The 19767-nt window shown below is 43.1% G+C and overlaps 1 protein-coding gene across 2 annotated transcripts; it reads right to left on the reverse strand.

Annotated features, from left to right (window-relative positions):
• Positions 1 to 1021: 1021 nt before the first annotated feature.
• zmynd11 (zinc finger, MYND-type containing 11) lies at positions 1022 to 19387 on the reverse strand. 2 transcript variants are annotated; one of them, XM_061083882.1, is made up of 16 exons: positions 19070 to 19387; positions 16930 to 17065; positions 14685 to 14868; positions 14357 to 14380; positions 10229 to 10390; positions 9496 to 9573; positions 9180 to 9272; positions 8259 to 8346; positions 8123 to 8178; positions 7935 to 8012; positions 7499 to 7617; positions 6989 to 7385; positions 6161 to 6235; positions 5616 to 5894; positions 5327 to 5512; positions 1022 to 4520 (listed from the first exon to the last, which is right to left on the reverse strand). In XM_061083882.1, the coding sequence occupies exons 2-16, from the start codon at positions 17058 to 17060 to the stop codon at positions 4398 to 4400; spliced, it is 2073 nt and encodes a 690-aa protein (XP_060939865.1). In that variant the 5' UTR covers positions 17061 to 17065; positions 19070 to 19387; the 3' UTR covers positions 1022 to 4397. The 2 variants fall into 2 exon arrangements, with proteins under 2 accessions (XP_060939865.1, XP_060939864.1); XM_061083881.1 differs by having other exon boundaries at positions 18871 to 19387.
• Positions 19388 to 19767: the final 380 nt, after the last annotated feature.

Below are 19767 nucleotides of genomic sequence, written 5' to 3' on the forward strand. Positions count from 1 at the left end.
TTTTTTTAAAAGAAAAGCACTTTCTTCAACGTTTTGTTTTTATCCTTTAATCGGTGACATGTTTTTTTTAAAAGGTTTTAAAAATGTCTTATTTGAGTTGACAGATGTCTTTCAATCAAATAAATATTTCAACAATTTTGACAATAAACATGTTTGTCTTATTTCCTGTTGAATTAATAAAACACCTCAAGGTGTCGCTCTGTTCTTCAATCTCAATTTTATTTTCAAGTAAAAAAATCTGGTTTGTGGAATTTCTATAATACATTATTATAGTGTGAGATTTCTTTACATCTTATTCAAAATAAATGTACTTTGTCTCACTATGACATCAGAGTGACATGTTTTTAAACGGTTATACATTTTATAACGATTTCAGGTCTCTGAATACTCTTCACTTTATTTTTTACTAAACTATGACAAATGAGGCTTTTAGACATTTGTATGCCTTAATATATTTGTATGTTTTGCAATACTATATTTTTCAGATACTTTGGAGATTTTAATACCTTATTTCTTAATTTCTCCATAGGTACAATGTGTATTTTAAAACATTTCCATGTCTAACTGTACAAACTTGTGATTTTTTTTAAGCGTAACATTTTGACATTTTAATGTCTTACTACAGGACGTTTTTTTTATCTTGATGCCATTCTATTCTGAGGCTTTTACATATTTTTATATATTTCTCACATTTGGCATTTTTTTCTTACTATACTACGACATATTACACTTTTCATCCCCAACATTACATTTTCTGAATTATTATTTTATGACATTTGAATATCTTACTGTAAGATATTTGAGATTTGAATGCCTTACTCTTTAATATCTTGCTATACTATCACGTTTAAGAATATATATAAAGTTATATGCCTTACTATATTTTTATGCTTCACTATACCAAAATTCTATACTATGACGTTTTTCTTACTGTAACATGATTTTTTAGCCGAGGCAGAAAACAGAAAGAATCATGTTTAAGCTTTTTCAGAGAAATAATTTTTACAGAAAAACAAAAAGAGACATTTTTGATACATTTATTTCCTCCATGTTAGCACATAGAATATATTTATATACATATTGCTGGCTACAGCATCAAAAAAGAAATATCAGGAGCATAGAAAATGTTAAGCCACGATTAATAGTTTACATATGGACAGAACAGAAGAACATGATCTCCAGGGGATGAGGACAAACCAATTTTTAACTAGAATTATTCCAGTTAAAAGTAACTATACTCTGTAAGTATAAGCATGATTTCATATAGTACTCACACCGCATCACGTACTTAGAATAAAAAACAGTGAAAAGTCTGGGTCTGGTCGACCGTGTCGTTGATTTACTGATTTGAAAATGTGATTTAGCTTAAGTGAATTTCCCAAAAAATGAAAAAAAAACATCATTGTCATATTGCATTACTCTGAGGAAGTGCAAAAATCTCTTCTTTACACAAGGGAAAACAGAATAAGGAGCCACAGACACACACCTTTACTCATGCAGTTTAAAAACCAGAGATACAAACTGGAATGACATCAATTTTCTTTTCCACATAGCGGAAAACAAACTAAATTCACTGAAATCTTTACGGCTGGATGGACGAATATAAAAACAGTAAAAGAGAAGAGTCACGTGAAATGTGTCATGCACTTATGAGCTGGTTTCCAACAGTGTGTTAAAAAACCAACACATTGAATCACTGGGAGACGTTGAAGGTGCAGTGTGGTTCACGGTGTTTGAAATAATAAAAAAAAAGAGAAACTGAAACACAGACAGCTCCGCGTTGTGGCCACAGAGTTTAACATGATTACGGTTGTACATTGTACAAAACTAAAACTAACAGTCATCCAGAAGAGAACAGCTGAAATCCAATATTTGTGAATTCATTTACAATGTACATATCATGTGACGGAGACATTTTATTTACATGTAGTGCAATGATGACGAAGCGAAAACGTTTGATGCCAAAACTCGGAGGAGAACTGTGATAAAACATGTGACACGGTGGCAGAACGGCACGACAACGGGTGACATGTTAGAGTGATGCGCTCGAACGAGTTTCAAAACAAAAGACAAGGTTTAGAAATCAGGTGTCGTGACAGAAAATTCTCATAATATAATAATAATCACATTGTTCGCTCCAATACTTTAAAGAGTTGTGTTTCCAAAACCTGCAGAATCATATCAGGGCTTCACTTTAATAAAACGTGTTTGTTCATCAACACACACGTCGTTGTTACTTCAAGCCAACACTCTACACGCACCTTCAAAATCTGCTGCTGGAAGTATCCCATAATCAGAGCTGTGTAGTTGTGTAACTGAGACAGCGACTGGACTTGTCCATCGTCCCATAATTCAATATTCTCTTACTGTAATTTTCTGGATTTCAGAGCCAGGGTGACACAGCATCACCAGCGCTGCTATAATTCCACTTTTGACTCGGCTTAAAAAGTCGAGACTTTAACTTTCTGCATCTGTGAAACCAGGATTCCAATCTCCCTACGCGGAAAGTTCGTCTTTTCACCCTTATGTGGTATAATCAGATTATTTGAATTCTAATGTCCTGTCCTCGCACTCTCTCGGAGGCGTTTAGTCCGAAGCTTCTCTGACGTGTTGGATTTCACAGACGCAGGAAGCTGAAGTCAGAAACTCAAGCGTGTTCCTACATGACGCTCATGCTGTTTTGACCTCGTTCAGTTTTTATTGAGCATTTTGATTTCCTGCTGGTACAGAATGAAAAGCAACATCAATATATAGTTCATAACGTACAGTTAGCATGTGCTACAGAACGGGCACACGGCACAAGTAGACCACCTGGACTGAGAGTTCACTTTTCATTTACCACACAACGGATGAAATAGAAATAAAAGCCTGGTTCTGCCCACTAGGTGAAAATGTACGACACGTTATTCTCCACACGTCACCAGAAGCACGAACCAGAGCGGGTTTAGAAAAAGAAAAGGATCTGTACAGAGAAGCTGAATTATTTTTCCTCCGTTCAGTCAATCTTCATAACTGAGGAAACAGTCAAACTTTAAAAGTGCCACACTTCTAAAAAAAAAAATCAAAACCTGGCAATTTTATTGCCGCATTGAGGAAGGAAAAAAAAATCCAAGCACCAAAGGTAGAAACAATCGCCCTCCATCTCAGGGAGAAGAATAGAAAAGATTGATTTGATCATTCACATTTGCATAATGTTTTATATTGGTCCATCCGTCTTCTTAATTTTTTTATTTGTTGTTTTCTTTTACCGCGATGAATGAAAAAAAGATGATGGAACTATCAACATGCACGAAGATGAGAAGCCGGCAAAGAGCAGTGAAAGAGTCTCGGAGCTTTACTCACACGTCAGATTAAAAAAAGGAGAGAAGATGCATTTCGAGTGGATATCATATTATAAAAATTACACTTACGACGCTCGGAAAAATATACAAAGCAAAGCTGGGAGGAGGGGGGGGCTACACATATTTGGGCTGTTAACAAAATGAAATGTGCAAAAAACGGTCAAATCATGGAACCTCTCTAAGATCCAGCTCAAGAAAGATTGTTCTACATTTTCCCAATTTAGAGCAACGGAAATAAATGATTTCTTCACATTTGATTTTAATACCTGACTCATTAAAATGTGTCTGTTAAAAAAAAAGGGGGAAATTGCATAATATTAATTATAATATCAATAATAATTCATGGAAGATATCTTTTGTCGGCGTCTTTTCAAGCCGAACTCGTGACCCTGTTTCCAATAAGTCTTGATTTTAGGTAGAAATGATAAAAGGTGCTTTTCACCACAAGCGCCTCGTGAAAAGAGAAACTTCGTGAGCTTCCACACGTCGACACCTCACGCAGCTTTTTGTAGTTTTTCCAGGAAGTTTTCTCTATGAAAGCAGAACTCGTTCAATGCAGCGGTAGTACTTACAGGGAGTGGGGGGGGGGAGGGGGGTCGACAGGGTGTATTTGTTGCATTTACAGTAAGAAAAATGACTCTTTTAAAAAATTCAGGTAATAAAATGTCTTCTGTTAATGCTCATCTGTCACTACACACTTAAATAACACATTCTCTGACACAAGCTCAAAATTAGCACTTCAGTAAAAGGAAAATAATAAAAACACAAAAAAAAGGAAACATAAAAGTCGGAATCAGGACTCGTTTGATCCGAACTCTCCGACGATCTGTTCGTGACTCAGAGAAGAGAAATCGATACGATGGGGACATTAAATAACAAACAGAACCAGAGCTCGGGTCCACAAAGTGTTCAGGAAGGCAAGTAGAGAAGCAGGAAGGGGGTGTGTGGTTGTGTGTGTGGTTGTGTGTTTGTTGTAGACACTGACTGACAGGCGACGGAGAGGGCGAGAGCCGTTGGCGAGCTGTGCAGGGGTCAGAGAGGGCGGGGCTTGAGCGCTCATCTCTTCCGGCGGCAGGTGCGTTTGTGGTCGGCGTGCCAGTGCTCCTGCTGACACTTGATGGAGCAGTACGAGGTGTTCCAGCAGCAGTGGTACATGGCCTCCTCCTCACAGTTGTAACACTGCGGACGACAAACCAGCGTGGTCACAACTTCAGCGACAACATGCGAGTAAAGTTTGTTATATCTGGTCCATTGAGTTTAACTTTAACACGTGAAAAAACACAGCAGGAGATTCTCCAGTCGGACGAGGTCACAGGAACAGATCGGATCTCGTCTTCATGTTTTTATTCAGATTTGCTTGTCTCACTTGATAGAAACAGCATCATAGACTGTTATTTTATTTACTGCTGTATTATCCCACCTATAGTGTATTCATGTTTATATATATTTATATAATTTATCTTGCTCAGTGTATTCATCAATCTTATATCATACAATACCTTTTAATACTGTACTATTCCATATATATTTCTTACTGAATCTATCTTATTCATTCACATATTCCACTTTAAATATGCAAAAATACTCTGCACTTTTAATGCCTTTTTTTGCACTTGTGGTTAGATGCTAAACTGCATTTCGTTGTATAAGTACGTGTACTGTGCAATGACAATAAAGTTGAGTCTAAACTAATCTAATCAAATCGCTTGTGGAGAATCCTCCAGATCATCTCCTGCTGTGTTCTCACTCAGAGATTCTGCGGAGGTTTTACTGGAGGACTGGAAACTCCGGAGCAACTGACTGATTAACTAATTTCAGGAGATTATCTGGAGTCCAGTCGGAAAGCAGCTACAGACTAGTGCTTCAAATGAAAAACTAAAAGACTGAAGTGAATGAAGAGGTAATTCTATCTTTTCTGTTAAGTGCCTCAGGTTTTATGAAGTCGAGGACCATGTGGACGCGTGTGTGTTCGTTGCAGAACTCACCCACTGTTTCTTCTTGGTCTGGGAGATGAGCTGTTTGTGTTGGGCCACCAGCTTCTTCACCTCCTCCACCAGCTCCTCTTTACACTTCTCCTTCACCTGCTTACACTTCCTCTCCATCTCCGCTTGAGATCCGGCCACCGCCTTCGTCACCGCCTGACGCTTCTCCTCTTCCATCTCTGCTCGGAGCTGAAGCCACAGGAAAAACGCTGGGTTTTTATCCGAGGCAGGTTCCGAACCCTCATCGGGCCGAGCACCAAACCATCAAGGTTATCAGTAAATGCAAACGCACCTTTTCCAGAGCTTCTCGGACGACCCTCTCCGTTTCCCTCTTGTTGTCGGCCTTCATCATCTCTTTGACGTCGTTGAAGACCTTGGTGTATTTCTCGTGGCACATGTTCTGGCAGGCGCCGTCGCTGCTGGTCTGGGTTCCGCGGTGCAGCGTGCGCGGCGACCCCCCGCTGGCCTTCTTGGTCTGCGTGGACACCGACAGCTTCTCCGGCTGCTGCGGCGCCGAGGACACGGGGATCTCCTGGCTGGAGCTCACCGCCTCCATCTCGGGCTCCGGGTCCTGGAGGAGCAGGAACGAGAGAGAGAGACAAACCCAAAACTTCTAAGTGTCTCAGAGAGGATACAATGAAATACAACATTTATTATTCAGTGCCTTTACACAAACTACACGATAAAGAACTAGAAGCACTAAATGACAAAATGTCATTAAAATCAGTTCAGTACTTTTTAAGGAGTCCTGTTAACTAACTAACGAACAAATGATGACCAATGAAAACAACCTGTGACCTAAATATTTACCGTTGGATTGTTGACAAACAAACTTACACTTGCTTCCTCTTTGGGCTCGACCATCTGAGACCGACGACTCTTCTTCGCCTTTGGCTCCTGACTGCCCTTGAGCTGGAGGAGAGGAAGACGAAGGTCAAATTTAAATAATAATTTGTTCCTAAATTCTTCAAAACTCTTGTGAGAATCCACTTTGACTCTTGGTGTCGCTGCTTCACATTGGCTCGGTTCACCAAAGTAATGGAATAAACGTTAAATGGTAGACGTGTTGTGTGCCACTCTACTTTCACCAAATATCCGATGAACTTTGGCAAACTGGAGCAAAATAATGACTTTATGTTAAAGATCAAGCTTGATGGCACGTGTTCAAATAAAAAAAGAGCATCACGACAACGTCCTCGTCGCCACTACTCGCCAAAACTTTACTGTTCTCTTAGGTGTATTTTCACAAAGTATTTCCAAGTGCTTTCCTGAGTTTCCATTGGTTGGTATCACACAAAAGTCAGGTGGACAAACCAATCTCCTTATAGTGCGAAGGCTTGTTATGCAAGATCTTGAGGACAGATTCAAACAAGAGGCGAGACTCTACAGACCCTGACATCATCTGAACTGTCTGCAGGTTGAATCATTGCTGAGATATTGATTAAGATGTATGGGCGTGTCCTTAGACCCCAGGTAATATTCAAATCTATTAATACTAATCTATTAATTGAAGGAAATGAAGGGAGTAAATGTTCCTCTGACAATGTGGCAGTTTGGTCACCAGGTGGCACTAGAAGATACAAGTGGAAACCAACTACATTAACTGGGAACTTCGTCTTGTTTCAGCTTTTTGTGTTTCAAGTGAAACCTCATGAGCGTACTCACATGTCGGACCTGCTCGTTGCTCGTGGAGGAGATGCTCGACTCGGCTTCGTCTGTCCGCTCCGGTCTGTCGGGCCTCGCGGCGGCGCTGCCACCACCACCGCCACCACCACCGCCACCACCACCACCACCACCACCGCCGCCCTCCTCCTCTTCCTCCGCCTCAACCACATCGTCTTCCTCCTCCTCCTCCACTTCCTGCAGCGGCTGCGGCTGGCTCTGTTGATGGTGCGGCAGGCTGCTTTCCTCCATCTTTGTTTTCCAGTAGCGCCCCTCCCTCAGGAAACGCTGGTAAACCTCGAGCTCCTCGCACGCCTTCTTCCAACCACTGCTGCGCTTCACCTGCAGCTGCTGGACGCTCACCTTGATGTCCTGTATGTTGTCTGCAGGAATCCAGGCTCTGCAGAAGACGAGGACAATCCGAGGGTTAGGGTTACAAGTATCCGCTTTGCAGAGCAACACTTTAAAATGTGTGTCAGTTCTGCTGACTGGACTGGAACCACGTGGGCTGACCTCTGGTGCTGGTGTCCGAAGAAGCGCACGTCCACCTGGTTGTCCTCCCGCTGCAGGACTTTGGCCGGCCAGTAGCCAAAACCCTTCATCTTCGCCCAGACCAGGTCGTGACTGGGGCTCTGCCAAGGTAACACACAAACACAAACACACACAAACACACACACAGAAACCTGTTAGCTTTCTAACAAGAAAATTATATCAGATTTGTTTCTCATGCCAACTATTACATTTATTATTACCAGATTCTTGCCTGAATTTATGCATATAAACCTTAATATTTATAACTTTTGTCACAGGGTTAGTTGTACAAGTTAATACAAATAATACTATAACACTACAATTGCATCTAACAACTGCTTCCATGCGCCTGTTGTTCTAGAAAACAACATTAAGAAATTGAGACGGAGCTGAAGTGGGGCACTGGGCCTTTACTCACACAGGGGTAACAGAACCAGTTGTCGGGCCGGGCGTTCGACAAGTAGAAGCAGTTCTTACACAACAACAACTCGTTCAACTGGAAGAGTGAAAGGGGGGGGACACACATACAGAATAAGTCATCAACTCAGAAATTCAATGTCACTGCTGTGAACGATGCAGGAGATTAAACCAATGAGACGCCGGTACCTCGTGACACGTGTCGCTGAAGAGCAACCGAGCGATCTCCGCCTGGTCGCTGTGAACTGCACACAAGGAAACACGCCCTTAATAATGAAGTCACACGTAAAATCAACATCATGTCACCTGCACGGCTTTGACTCACCTCCATACAAGATGGAAGTGTTGTGAACAATCAGCTGAGCGTCTGCTTTGAACTCATCAAAGTTCTTATACTTTCCCTCAGACAGGTTCTGAAAGAGAGACACAGCGACAGACCCGTGAGGAGATCGAGAGGTAAACAGAGATCTGGGCTCATGCTGAGTTTGTTTTGTCCAGTAAAGGGCGACTACTTTATTCCCCAGTTTACCCAAATTGTGACCAAGTTCTTAATTTACCTGATCTGCAGAGGGTAACAGTCTTGTATTAGGGAAAGAACTTCAAGCATAGACTGTAAATAAAGATGGACGACGCGTCTCCACTTCCTCCCACTATCCAGAAATGGAGACAAAATATCCAGGACACGAACGCTGCCATCTGGCACCGCTGACGTCATTTGGAGTCTGTGTAGTAGTGATGAGGGGATGGAGATTTTTAGTTCGATCCCCGTCCCATCCAAAACACAGAAGAGGCGGGTTTATGACCTATATTGCAGCCAGCCACCAGGGGGGGCAATCAGGACGTGTTGGCCTCACTTTTGGAGAGCCATTATATTGTCTATCTTTATATACAGTCTATGACTTCAAGTATTTAGGTAGCATTTGGACACAAAGCCAGATTTGAACTTGTGTGCCCGCATAAGCCCCGGCCCGCCCACACACAACAACCACACACACAACAACCACACACACAAACAACCACACACACACAACCACACACACACACAACCAAACAACAACACACACAGTTGGAGAATATTTTGAGGCGTTACGTTTGGTGTAATATAAAGTTATGTTTTTCTAAAGTAAATATGGGGAATTGTCTGAAAGGCTGAGGGAATTTTTTTTTCTGATTAATTAAATAAATAAAACTGTAAGCCCCTTATAACGAGAGGGCGGAGCTTGAAGAGGGGACACTTGGCTGTTACCTCTTGGATGTTGGACACGTCCAGTGCCGTGTGGATCAGCCGTCTGTACATGGGATGTTTAATGTCTTTGCCTTTCTTGTTCAGGTCCACTGCCTGCAATGTTGACAAGTTAATATTCTTTGGTTCAAGTCTCTCAAATTCCAGGATATTTCGAGTCATAAAGTAAAGTAGCAGTGGTACACATGACATAAAACCTGTTTTACACCCCCGGATATGATATATGATATATTTGAATAACTGCGTCACTACAATAGATCATTCACAGGGAGGAAGTTTGAGGAGTTGAAGGGCGGTAGAAATAAATGTTTGTTCTCACCCGCTCCTTCATACGCTGGACGATGAAACGCAGGTATTTACACATGTCCTGTTTGTTCAGGTTCTTCTTTTTACTGCCCTGCAGGAAGGAAGGAGGGAAGTTTAGAATCATGCCACTTCTGACCTGACCTTATAAGCCAAATAATCGGATACACAGACACACTGACAATTTAATAAACATTTATTACGGCCCATAACAGGAATGGAGTCCTCAAAAGTACCAACAAAATAATCAACGGGTTAAATACGGGTAAAGAAGTCGGTTGCTTTCACAGTGAAACTCACAGGTAGGGTTAGCTTAAGAGTAGACACAAGAGTCAGTTTATGTTTTATAACCCTAACCCTTTGCCTAGTAATCCAGCAGAGGGCGCTTGTTATCAGCTTGACGACTTCAGGCCCTCCTGATTTATCAGTAGAGTAAATCTGTAATGTCTCATTGTTGTTTAAAGGAAATGTTGGACACAAGCAATCAAAGCCGTCTGGATCAAACACTCCAACAACTGTCATGTCAAATGAGATCAGACTTGTTTTGGGGAAAAGTTCCAACCCTATTTAACATCTCACTTACGATGCTTATTTCTTATAACATCAACTTGCGTTAATCCTCTTATCCTAAACCCAACTCTAACCTTTATACTCCAAAATGTCCCTTTTTTCACAAAACCATTAGTTATTAAATCAATAGGCAGAATGGAGCATTAAGAGTGAACACACTTTCTGGTTTGACCACCTACCCTGCAGGCGACGCACTGCCAGTGCGATCCTCCGTCTCGGGGCTTGCACTCGTCCGACAGACACTTGAGATGGTAAACTCGGAAGCAGTTGTCGCACGTGAGGATGTCGCCCGGTAGGTGACACTCGAAGCAGTACCAGTCGTGGCTTTCTGCCTCCCAGTCCTGCAGGGAAGAGACACAGATCAGCACAAGTTTGGGTGGCACCCCCCCCCCCCAAACCTGCCAACCACAGCAGGGGAGGAAACAATATTTTCTGTCTGCCATCCTCGATTAAACCTAGCTCTCAGATTTAGTGTCCGGGCACAGAGGAAGTGTTGGGTTCCTCAACTCAACAACGGAGAGAAGAGGTCATAACTCCACCAAGGTCCAACAGATCGGTTCAATCAAGTTTCACCAACACTTCACTAACTATCAGTCAATATGTCTGACTTTTTAAAAATCCAGATTCATGAATTACAGTGGGAATCAGTGAAAATGTCAATAAACGCTCTAATCTCACAACGTTAAAGAAAGTGAGAAAATAAATCCAGGATCTTCCCGCCTGATCCAGATGTTTCATGTTAATCAACTCTGTCATTTTTCCTGTTTACAAACAAGCAAACCAACCAACACCAAACCGACAGAACTTCCAGGGTGGAGATTTAAACCATGAATAAAAATCTGTGTTCTTCTGGCTCAATACACTGGAAAACAAAAAGCATCCCAAAGAGAAACAGGGATTTTAGAACTCGCTCTCTGCAGCGATATATTCAAGTAAACGGCACAGAGACGGAAAGCACGCACCACTAAAAAACCTTCTACTCATCAACCTGTCAAGAGTCCAACTCCTCCCCCTCACAGTCTGGCCCGACTCAGTGGGGGAGAGCAGACGAGTCGTGGCCAGAACAGAACAGAACTTTGGACTCTTCCTTGATCCTTTCTCCATGTGGTTATTAGGGACGGGAATCGGCAGGGACCTCCCGATACGATACTATCCCGATACTTAGGTGGCGATACGATATGTATTGCGATTCTGTAAGTATTGCGATTCGATATTACGATTTCCTGGGATTTCTTTTGGTTATTTTTTATTTTTTTTAAATACTGGACCATGGAAAAATGTTGAATCATACCTTCAAATACAACACAGTCAAATTCACTTAGAGCTTTACAAGTTTTATTTCAAATATTAACATTAACTTAATGACTGCCGGGCAGCCAATAGAGAAACAAAATAAAAATGTTCCCTATTATTGTAAAGCCCCTGTAAACTGCACACAAACTGACAGATTAAGAAATGTAAGCCACTTAGGCTACTTTTAAACAAAAAAAAAATCGATTTAGGAGGCAGCATGGCGATATAAAATCGTCATTCACAAGAATCGCGATTTGTAACTGAATCGATTCCCCCCCCCCCATCCCTAGTGGTTATGTGCCGTAGCTCGAGGATGCTAAGATCATCTTTGAACAGAACGTGCACTCCTAAACTTTGTTCTTGCACAATTGTGACCAGGGTAGGTAATCATCAGATAAAAGTCTTATTGCGGTTTATTTTGCAAATACAGTTATCATTGTATATATGTCTATATCATCTCATGAACACCTTACACACTTTATTTATTTATTTATTTATTTATAGGTGAAGATTAGAGCTTCCAACATGCACAATTTAAAGCAAACTGTCGTTGAAGCGGCTCCCAGTTGTAGAAACTGCCATCAGTACAACTATGTACTGTTCAATCATTAATATTTCAGTATCTAATTATTGTATATTTCCTTATATAGTTTGTTTTTATTGTATTTTTTTATTCTGCCTGTATTCAGTCTCCATTTGATGCTGGAATACCAAAATTAAATAAACAAATTATCGTATCTTAGCTCCTCAGCAGAACACAATTTTTACTCCAAGTGAACCAACAAGGAGCTTTTGTTTCCAGCGAAGTCGACTTTACATCCTCGACTGTCCCTCATTCAGATCAATTCTTAGTAGTTGGAGCTACTCTGCAAACAGAACTTGCTCTTAACCCAGAACCTAACTCACACTGTGTGTTTGCATTCCTGTAATGCAAAGTACCACACGCTAGGTGGGAGTGGCCGTGGTCAGATCACATTCCCACTCTCGAGGTTCATCTGGGGACAAAGAGCGTGAATACAGTAGAACATCTGTGTTCACGTATCCCCAAACGAACCAAGGAGAAGAAGGAACATTTACCAGGGGCATAATTTAAATTCCGTCCACAGATGCCTCAGATGACTTCTGTACTTTTCAGAGTGTAACAGACTCTTCACCCACACAAACGCTTGACATTACAGAGACGGTTCTTGTGTTGTAGCGCGTGTCAAGAGCCGCTTCACTGTTGTTGTGAAAGACAAGTGGCCGACTTCAAAAGGCTGGAGCCCTCTGAGCCCAGGACACGCGTCTGCTTTCAGCAAAACAAGTTTCCACAACAGCGTGGACAGAATCAGGCCCCAGCACGACAGACCTCGTTACAGCAACGTGATGTTTGGAAAACAGTCTTTGTGGCTTGTGACCAGGGGGGGGGGGTTAAAGCTGGACACGTCGGTGTCAAGCTGAGATACGTCACAGCGCCGAGCGAGTCCGACCATCATGTGCCTTCTATCGACCCACACAACACAACTCTGGAGCAAACACACTGCTTCACTTGTAGTCTGATGTGTTCTTAGAACTCATGCTACGCTGTTATTATGAATTCTCTTTTGCATATTTTACATCACACTTTACTTTGGCTTGTTTCAAGTTGCTGAATTTGTGCATATACACATTGAGCACACACACAAACACTAATTCAGAAAATTAAATACTAAATGGACATTTCAACTAATTAAGCTCAGTGTTTTTCAACATTTCCTCAGATGCTAAAAGGAAAACACAACAGCACATTATGATATTGTCTCATAATCCCTTACACCACCCAGATCCTGAAGCATGATTCATGTTAAACTTGCTCAACACAGTGTGAACAAGCATCTCTCCTTAAAAGTGTCTGAAATGCTTTAGACTTTAAACCCTGCACTCGATCCGACTCCGCTAACATCACAATCCATTTAGAAGCTCGCACAGAAATCAAGTTTCAAAAACAACGTCACAGAGGAGTGTGTGAAATGGGTTCAATGAGTTAGTAAATTATTGTGGAGTTAGTTAGTCTGTCTAACACAAATCATGTTAATTTCCATGCATCACAAGTGCCCAGATTTGAATTTGTTTACCAACCTATTTATGTAAAAAGGAAAATATGAATTTAGGGTATGTATTCATAGGCAACGTATTACTTTAATTTGAGACAAAACTGGATTCAATCCAATCTGGCTTGAGACATTTTAAACTTCATGATGGGCGAGCAAATTCCCCGGTTAACTGTTTGAGGATCAAATATTCCTGAGGTCAACTCAAGGACGCAGCACATGCCAGTTGAACTGAATCCAGGCACCTGCAGAGGGAGAGTTAGCCTCCATCTAACAACTGCTTTATTCTAGGCTCCCCACTGAGAGACTGCTAAAAGAAAACACAAAAACACAACACAAACAAAGAAAACAGTCGGCTGTGTTTCTAGGCAGCAGGCACGGGGAAAATCTAAAAGACCACAACCACACAAAGTACAACTACCTCAACCAATGATTGAAAATGAAGAAGCATGCCAGACAGAGGTTAAGATTACAGTTTTGAAAATCAAGTAACGGTAAATCTGTATGGAAGTAGCAAGGTCTTTTTTTCCATTACTTTCATCTCGCACTGTTATGGACTTTCGTGAAGCTTCTTACAGTATAACTGAAGTGTAGACCAGCATGTGGAGCCATTCTGCAAAATGAAACCTGATCCGTTGTCAGCTTGTGTGATAAGTGCAGGGAGGAAGCATTCCATATTACCAGATGAGGATTTTTCTCACTCCCTGCCCAGAAGGCTTATCATCTCATTGTATACAGCCCACAACCTTTACACTAGCCAGAACATACTGTATGCTGTTTAACTTCAGGAGTCTGCATAAGAAGATTCACTCAAATCCACGTTTGCACTGCATGTGGCAGAACCGCTTTCTCACAGAATGATGTTAGTTGAGAGGAGGGAGGAAAGAATGAAGGGATCAGATGAAGAACAAAACCTGACTTAAGAAATAAGAATGCAGCCCTTACCTTGCTTCCCTCGGCTTTCGGCTCCTGCAATTGAAAGGGATTCAGAGAGAAGTGTTTAACAATATGGACTGGAACCATTGTTAGAGTTGTTCATGTTAGACTTACAAAATTAATGTTAACTCTACCAGCTTTATACCCGTAACAACCTGGACTTTTCTATCTCTGCTGATTGGCTATGTTTTGTCTTCTTGGAAAATAAACCGAGGAAAAAATAAATCTGTTGGTAAAATACTAAATAAACAGTATAACTTAACTATCAACTGTAGTGACACATGCATTCTTTCTATGTGTTTAAGATTGAGTGTTCGTTGTTGCTCGTGTTAATAACCTGATTCATTGGGAATGAACTTGGCATTTCCTCCCCCGGTAGCCAGTAGCCTTCCTGCTCAATGCCGGCCTTTGAGCCCTTGCAGCCCACCGTGAGGGTCTCGACCACCAGGCCGTCCTTGACAGCCAGGCTCAGCTGTCTGGCCGTCTCCTTGGGGTGCATACTATAAACACGACTCAGGTACCTGCGGGGGTGAGAGGGGAGAAGAGAGGTAAACAATTAGAGACAACAGCTGTGTTCAATCCCAGACACTCATCACTGGGATGAGTGCAGCAGGTTGAACGGTTGTTTCTAAGTAAAGTGAGACTCAAGAAATCTGTGAAATTGTCCAAATATCCCAAAAATCTTTCTTGGCCCATTCCCCATCTTTCCAGAAAGTAATGTTGAAATATCTTCAGTATTTTTTTCCTACTCCTGCTGACAGGACGAGATACTTTATATTGGTATAATTTAAGTTTCCCAATTTGGGAGAGAGCATTTGTTTATTGCTCCCAAAGAAAGTGATCAGGGATAAATGTGGTGTTTGCAAATATCAAAGCAATCAAAGAAAGTTTTTTATCATCATCTCTCGGGCATCTACATCTCTCAGTGTGGGAGCAAATGGGTTTCAAATAATGGTTCACAGGATTCACCCCCCCCCCCCCAACTGCCTGCTGACTGGCAGTGAGCCTCACCAGGCAAGGTCATGTGTCCTCTACCGTGCCAGACCGCCAACCAACAGACCATGTCACTGAGTCAGGTGAGTCTGTAGTTACTCCTGAGTCACAGATTTAGGCCGACGGCAGCTCTGAGTACCAAGTCAGACAGGAGGGTTGAAGATGAAGAAACCAGAGTCGCCATTCCAGCCTCACATTACGAAAACAAAACACTTGGAAATAGGATTTGTGTGTATATCTTCTAGTCCTTTCTGTAACTGGCTTCCACCATCAGCCTCATCTGTTCTCCCCTCAGGTTCATATTATTGTGGTGTTCATAAACAGTGAAAATTACCTAGGGTTGAAAGTAATTATTTTATGTTTTAATAGCTGTTTTTCCGATGAATGAAAATGTACATGTCATTTCCAGTTTGGAGTTCTCTGTGGTAAAAATGTGTCTGGTTTCTCGTGTTCATCGGCACAGGTCTCACGCATATACCTTCAGAGGTATCTTACAACAATTAGCTTCTAAAATGATTACATAATTGGTTTCAAGTCGTCTGACTGCCGTGGCCTCCCTGTGTGAGTAAATCACATTTACCTCCAAGAGGGGACGGTTAATTATTCACCTCAGCCTCACTCTGGTTCTAAAGAAGCAAACTCAACAACCCTCATAGCCACCGAGCCTGTTGGTGAAATTAAGCTACACCGGAACCAGACAGGGCTGAGGTGCTGCGTGCGGAGAGAGAGAGAGGGAGAGAACGCTACCCCGTTGCATGTCGCTGCTGTCTGTTGCCATGACAACGGCCGCTTGTCAGTTTTCATTTGGCAAGGCACCAGCTCCCAAGGTGCTCGCCAACTCATCGTACGAGACGTGCCAAGTGATTCCTCTAGAATCTGCTCCATCCGCCAAAGGACCGGAATGAGTGAGAGCGGTGAGGTCTGCCCGCAGATGATTGGTCAACAATTTGCATAGTTTGAACAATTGTGGGATTCTCTCCACGTTCACACGATCACATCATGATCCGCCATGAACCCAACCTGCTGCACATTCTGTCTCCTCCATGTTGGCACATGTGACAGGGACCAAACGGCGTCATCCATCTTTAAAGTAAAACATTTCTTCCATGATCTGCATAGTGTTAAATTAGGTAAATTATTAAAGCAGCCAGCTATGTCTATATAGAGTCAGTCCATGTAAAGGCATGTTTATGTTTGAAGCCATTTTCTCTCTGTGACTAGGAAGCGGTTCGGGACAGTCGTCTACTTTAACAGGATCAAAGACCAGTTTCCTGGATGAAAGGTTAGTGGGTTATTGAAATTAAAGGTACCACAAACCTAGATTACCAAGCTACTACCCACCCTTCCTGTCACTAGATGTACAACAAAATGCATTAAGTGGTTTTGCAGCAACAAACAAAATCCCATTCACCTCATTCATCCTGGGCTGGTTAAGTAAAACTCAGGATACAGCAGACAAAAATGAGTGCCAAGAATGAATTATTAGATTTCTTTTTAGAATTAGTGTGAACCAACCCTTTAAAGACTTATTAAACAGTGTGCTGTGAATATACATATTATCAAACGGGCATTATATGCTGTGAACGTACTTGGAGATCCTGTCCATATTTGCGATTTGTTTCTGGTTGCGGATGACCTCGATGGACGCCCACACATACTGGACCACCTTGGGGTCTGCCTGCCTCTTCTTCACCACACGTGACATGATTTCCTTATTCATGACGACTGTGGGGAAACAAAGACAACATTTTAAAATCAGCAGTTACATGTTGTTTTTCTTCTCATGATTACAAACATAAAGGCTACATCTACACTACTCCATGTTAGTTGTACTGCGGGTATGTTTACACCTGCCATCCCCACTACTCAGTGTTTGAATATCTTGAAATGCAATTTTACGCAGTCCTCTTCTTAACCATCCTTGGAACTTAAGATGTCGCTTTCATACATCGCAGCAAATCACAAACGATAACAATGCTTAGGGCCTTTTTATTTGCCTGATTATGCTTGGCTTTTCTCATGAGCATATGAACTGTGACGTAGGGTGAAAAAAATAATAATAATAACACGTGACGCATTTGATCTTGCGTGCAAATACGCCAAGAATGAATGCAAATGAAACTGAAACACACAGCATGTGTTCAGTCAGTTTGAGTCCACAAAACACTTGTGTAGTCTCAGGGGGTAAACAGTGTTGCAGTTGTTGGGTTAGCGTTATTGTTAGGGTCTTCTTCAAAACTCCCTGAACCTCCCAAAGTGTTTTGTGGACTCAAACACTTCCATCAGCATAGTGGTAGAGTCGATAATGAGTGAATTCTAATATATCTGTGAAATGTCCCCTTAAAGACAGTTGAATCTTCAAATGCATCCCGTCCAGACAGCGTCCACAGATCTTAAAGAGACCAGCATGTCCCCTGGAAGCAGAGTCTTGAGATTATGTATTCTGGGATTTGCTGATGTACACAACAAATTGCATTGGATTAAAGTCCCCTCTTCTGTCTGGCGTGCATCAGGTGTGTGTGTGTGTGTGTGTGTGTGTGTGTGTGTGTGTGTGTGTGTGTGTGTGTGTGTGTGTGTGTGTGTGTGTGTGTGTGTGTGTGTGTGTGTGTGTGTGTGTGTGTGTGTGTGTGTGTGTGTGTGTGTGTGTGTGTGTGTGTGTGTCACACGATGACAGCAGGACCAGCTCTGCAGCAGCCAGCGTGCTCACCACTCAATTAGTGAAGGTGCACGTCAATTAAGACACGCTGAGGTTTCACTTCTCCCAACGTAAACAAAGACATTAACCCTCGTTGCCGGGGACCCCTCGAGCAACCTGACAGCCCCCCCCCCCCGGGGCATCGAACCCACAGCAGCCACCTCACCCCCTGGTTCCAATGCCCGTTTAACCACCTGTGACAGTGAGGGGGTGTCACGGAGAGAAACCTCCAAAAAGCCCGGGTGCCATCCACCGTTAGCCCGCAGGCTAGCAGCAGCCCGCGGGACACGGACGAGATGAGACCCAAGGACCGAGCTGTCCCCCCGGGGAAGGACATGTCCACCATGAGACACAAACCTCCACAAGCAATCTGTGACTTAGAAGACACAAGAGACACACCTGGTGACAAAGAGACAGACGAGCAGGGCCAGGGGGCTAGCTCCATGTAGCTAGCGACTAGCACGCCAGCTAAATCCATGTAGCTAGCGACTAGCAGGCTAGCTAGCTAACATCCAAAGCGTGACCAGACGAGGGGGGGGGGGTTGTCTGTCCCTGTGTCACTTACAACCGGACACTACGTGACGTGTACGCATATTTAATTAAAACATAAAAACCAAGAACCCGCACTGGGCGACCCCCTCGGCTAACTGGCTACCTGCTCGTTTGTTTTGGAGGGCGCCATGTTCACGGTCCTCCATCACGGGATAAGCTAGGGCTAGGCTAGGCTAACGGTGCTAGCTCCCGTAGTTGCTGGGCTATATAGCTAGCTAGCACCGCCGGAGCTAATGAGTTCGGTATAACAACAACAACAACACCGGGGACAAGAGGAACCCACCTCGGCCACGGGGTCAGCGACACGCCGCTGCAGGGAACCCGCGGAGGACGAGAGGCGAGGCCGCTTACATCGGTGCTCCTCCCCGGGCTCGGTGAGGCTGCGGAAGGCGGAGTGTGTCTGTCTGTGTGTGTCTGTCTGTGTGTGTGTGTTTGTGTCTGTGTGTGGCAGCCGGCCACAGGGCACCGGGAGGTAAACACACCCGACTGGGAGAGCTCCAGCGGGGGAGGCCGACTCGCAGCAGCCGACAGCCCGGCACTCAGCAACCGTGGCGCCGCCGCCGATCCTACACGTCACAGGCCGACTCGCTGGCTGTGTGGGAAGTGGCACTGTGCAGGGGCGGATGAACCACCAAGGAGGGCCCCGGGGCAAGACCTCCACCGAACATCCCTCTGACAATATCGCTGCTTTCGGACATGCACTGAACTCCGGGGATTCTCCTGCAGGTTCTCCGGAGGGAGGCGTGTGGATGTGGGGTGCGGAGCCTCCACAGGTTCTCCGCCCGGCCCCCTTGTAGAAATGCCACGTTCCGTTACACCGCGGTGCTTTCCCACCCCCGAGCAGCAGGTTGCAGCTGGAGCGCCCCCTAGTGTTGACATTTCTACTCAGGAGGTCACAGGGAAACCGCCAGCCCTGATTAGGAAATCCAAGAGGACCCCTGTGCAGAGATGGGCAAAAATAAAAAATACCCCTCAAATAAATGTGTTAAAATAAAATACAAAATACTGGTGCAAGAAAATGTATCCTCCTGTATTTAAAATATAGGAAATATTTTTTCTGGATTTTACATTTTCTCACAATTTGGTATAGAAGAGCTTTCAGGTTTGTGCGATATAATGTACACAAAGCTCTGGTGAACCCCACAAAAAGGAAGATTAATCACAGAATGTCAGTGTAACT

Source organism: Limanda limanda, chromosome 13 (assembly GCF_963576545.1).
Source record: "Limanda limanda chromosome 13, fLimLim1.1, whole genome shotgun sequence".
NCBI classification, from domain to species: domain Eukaryota; kingdom Metazoa; phylum Chordata; class Actinopteri; order Pleuronectiformes; family Pleuronectidae; genus Limanda; species Limanda limanda.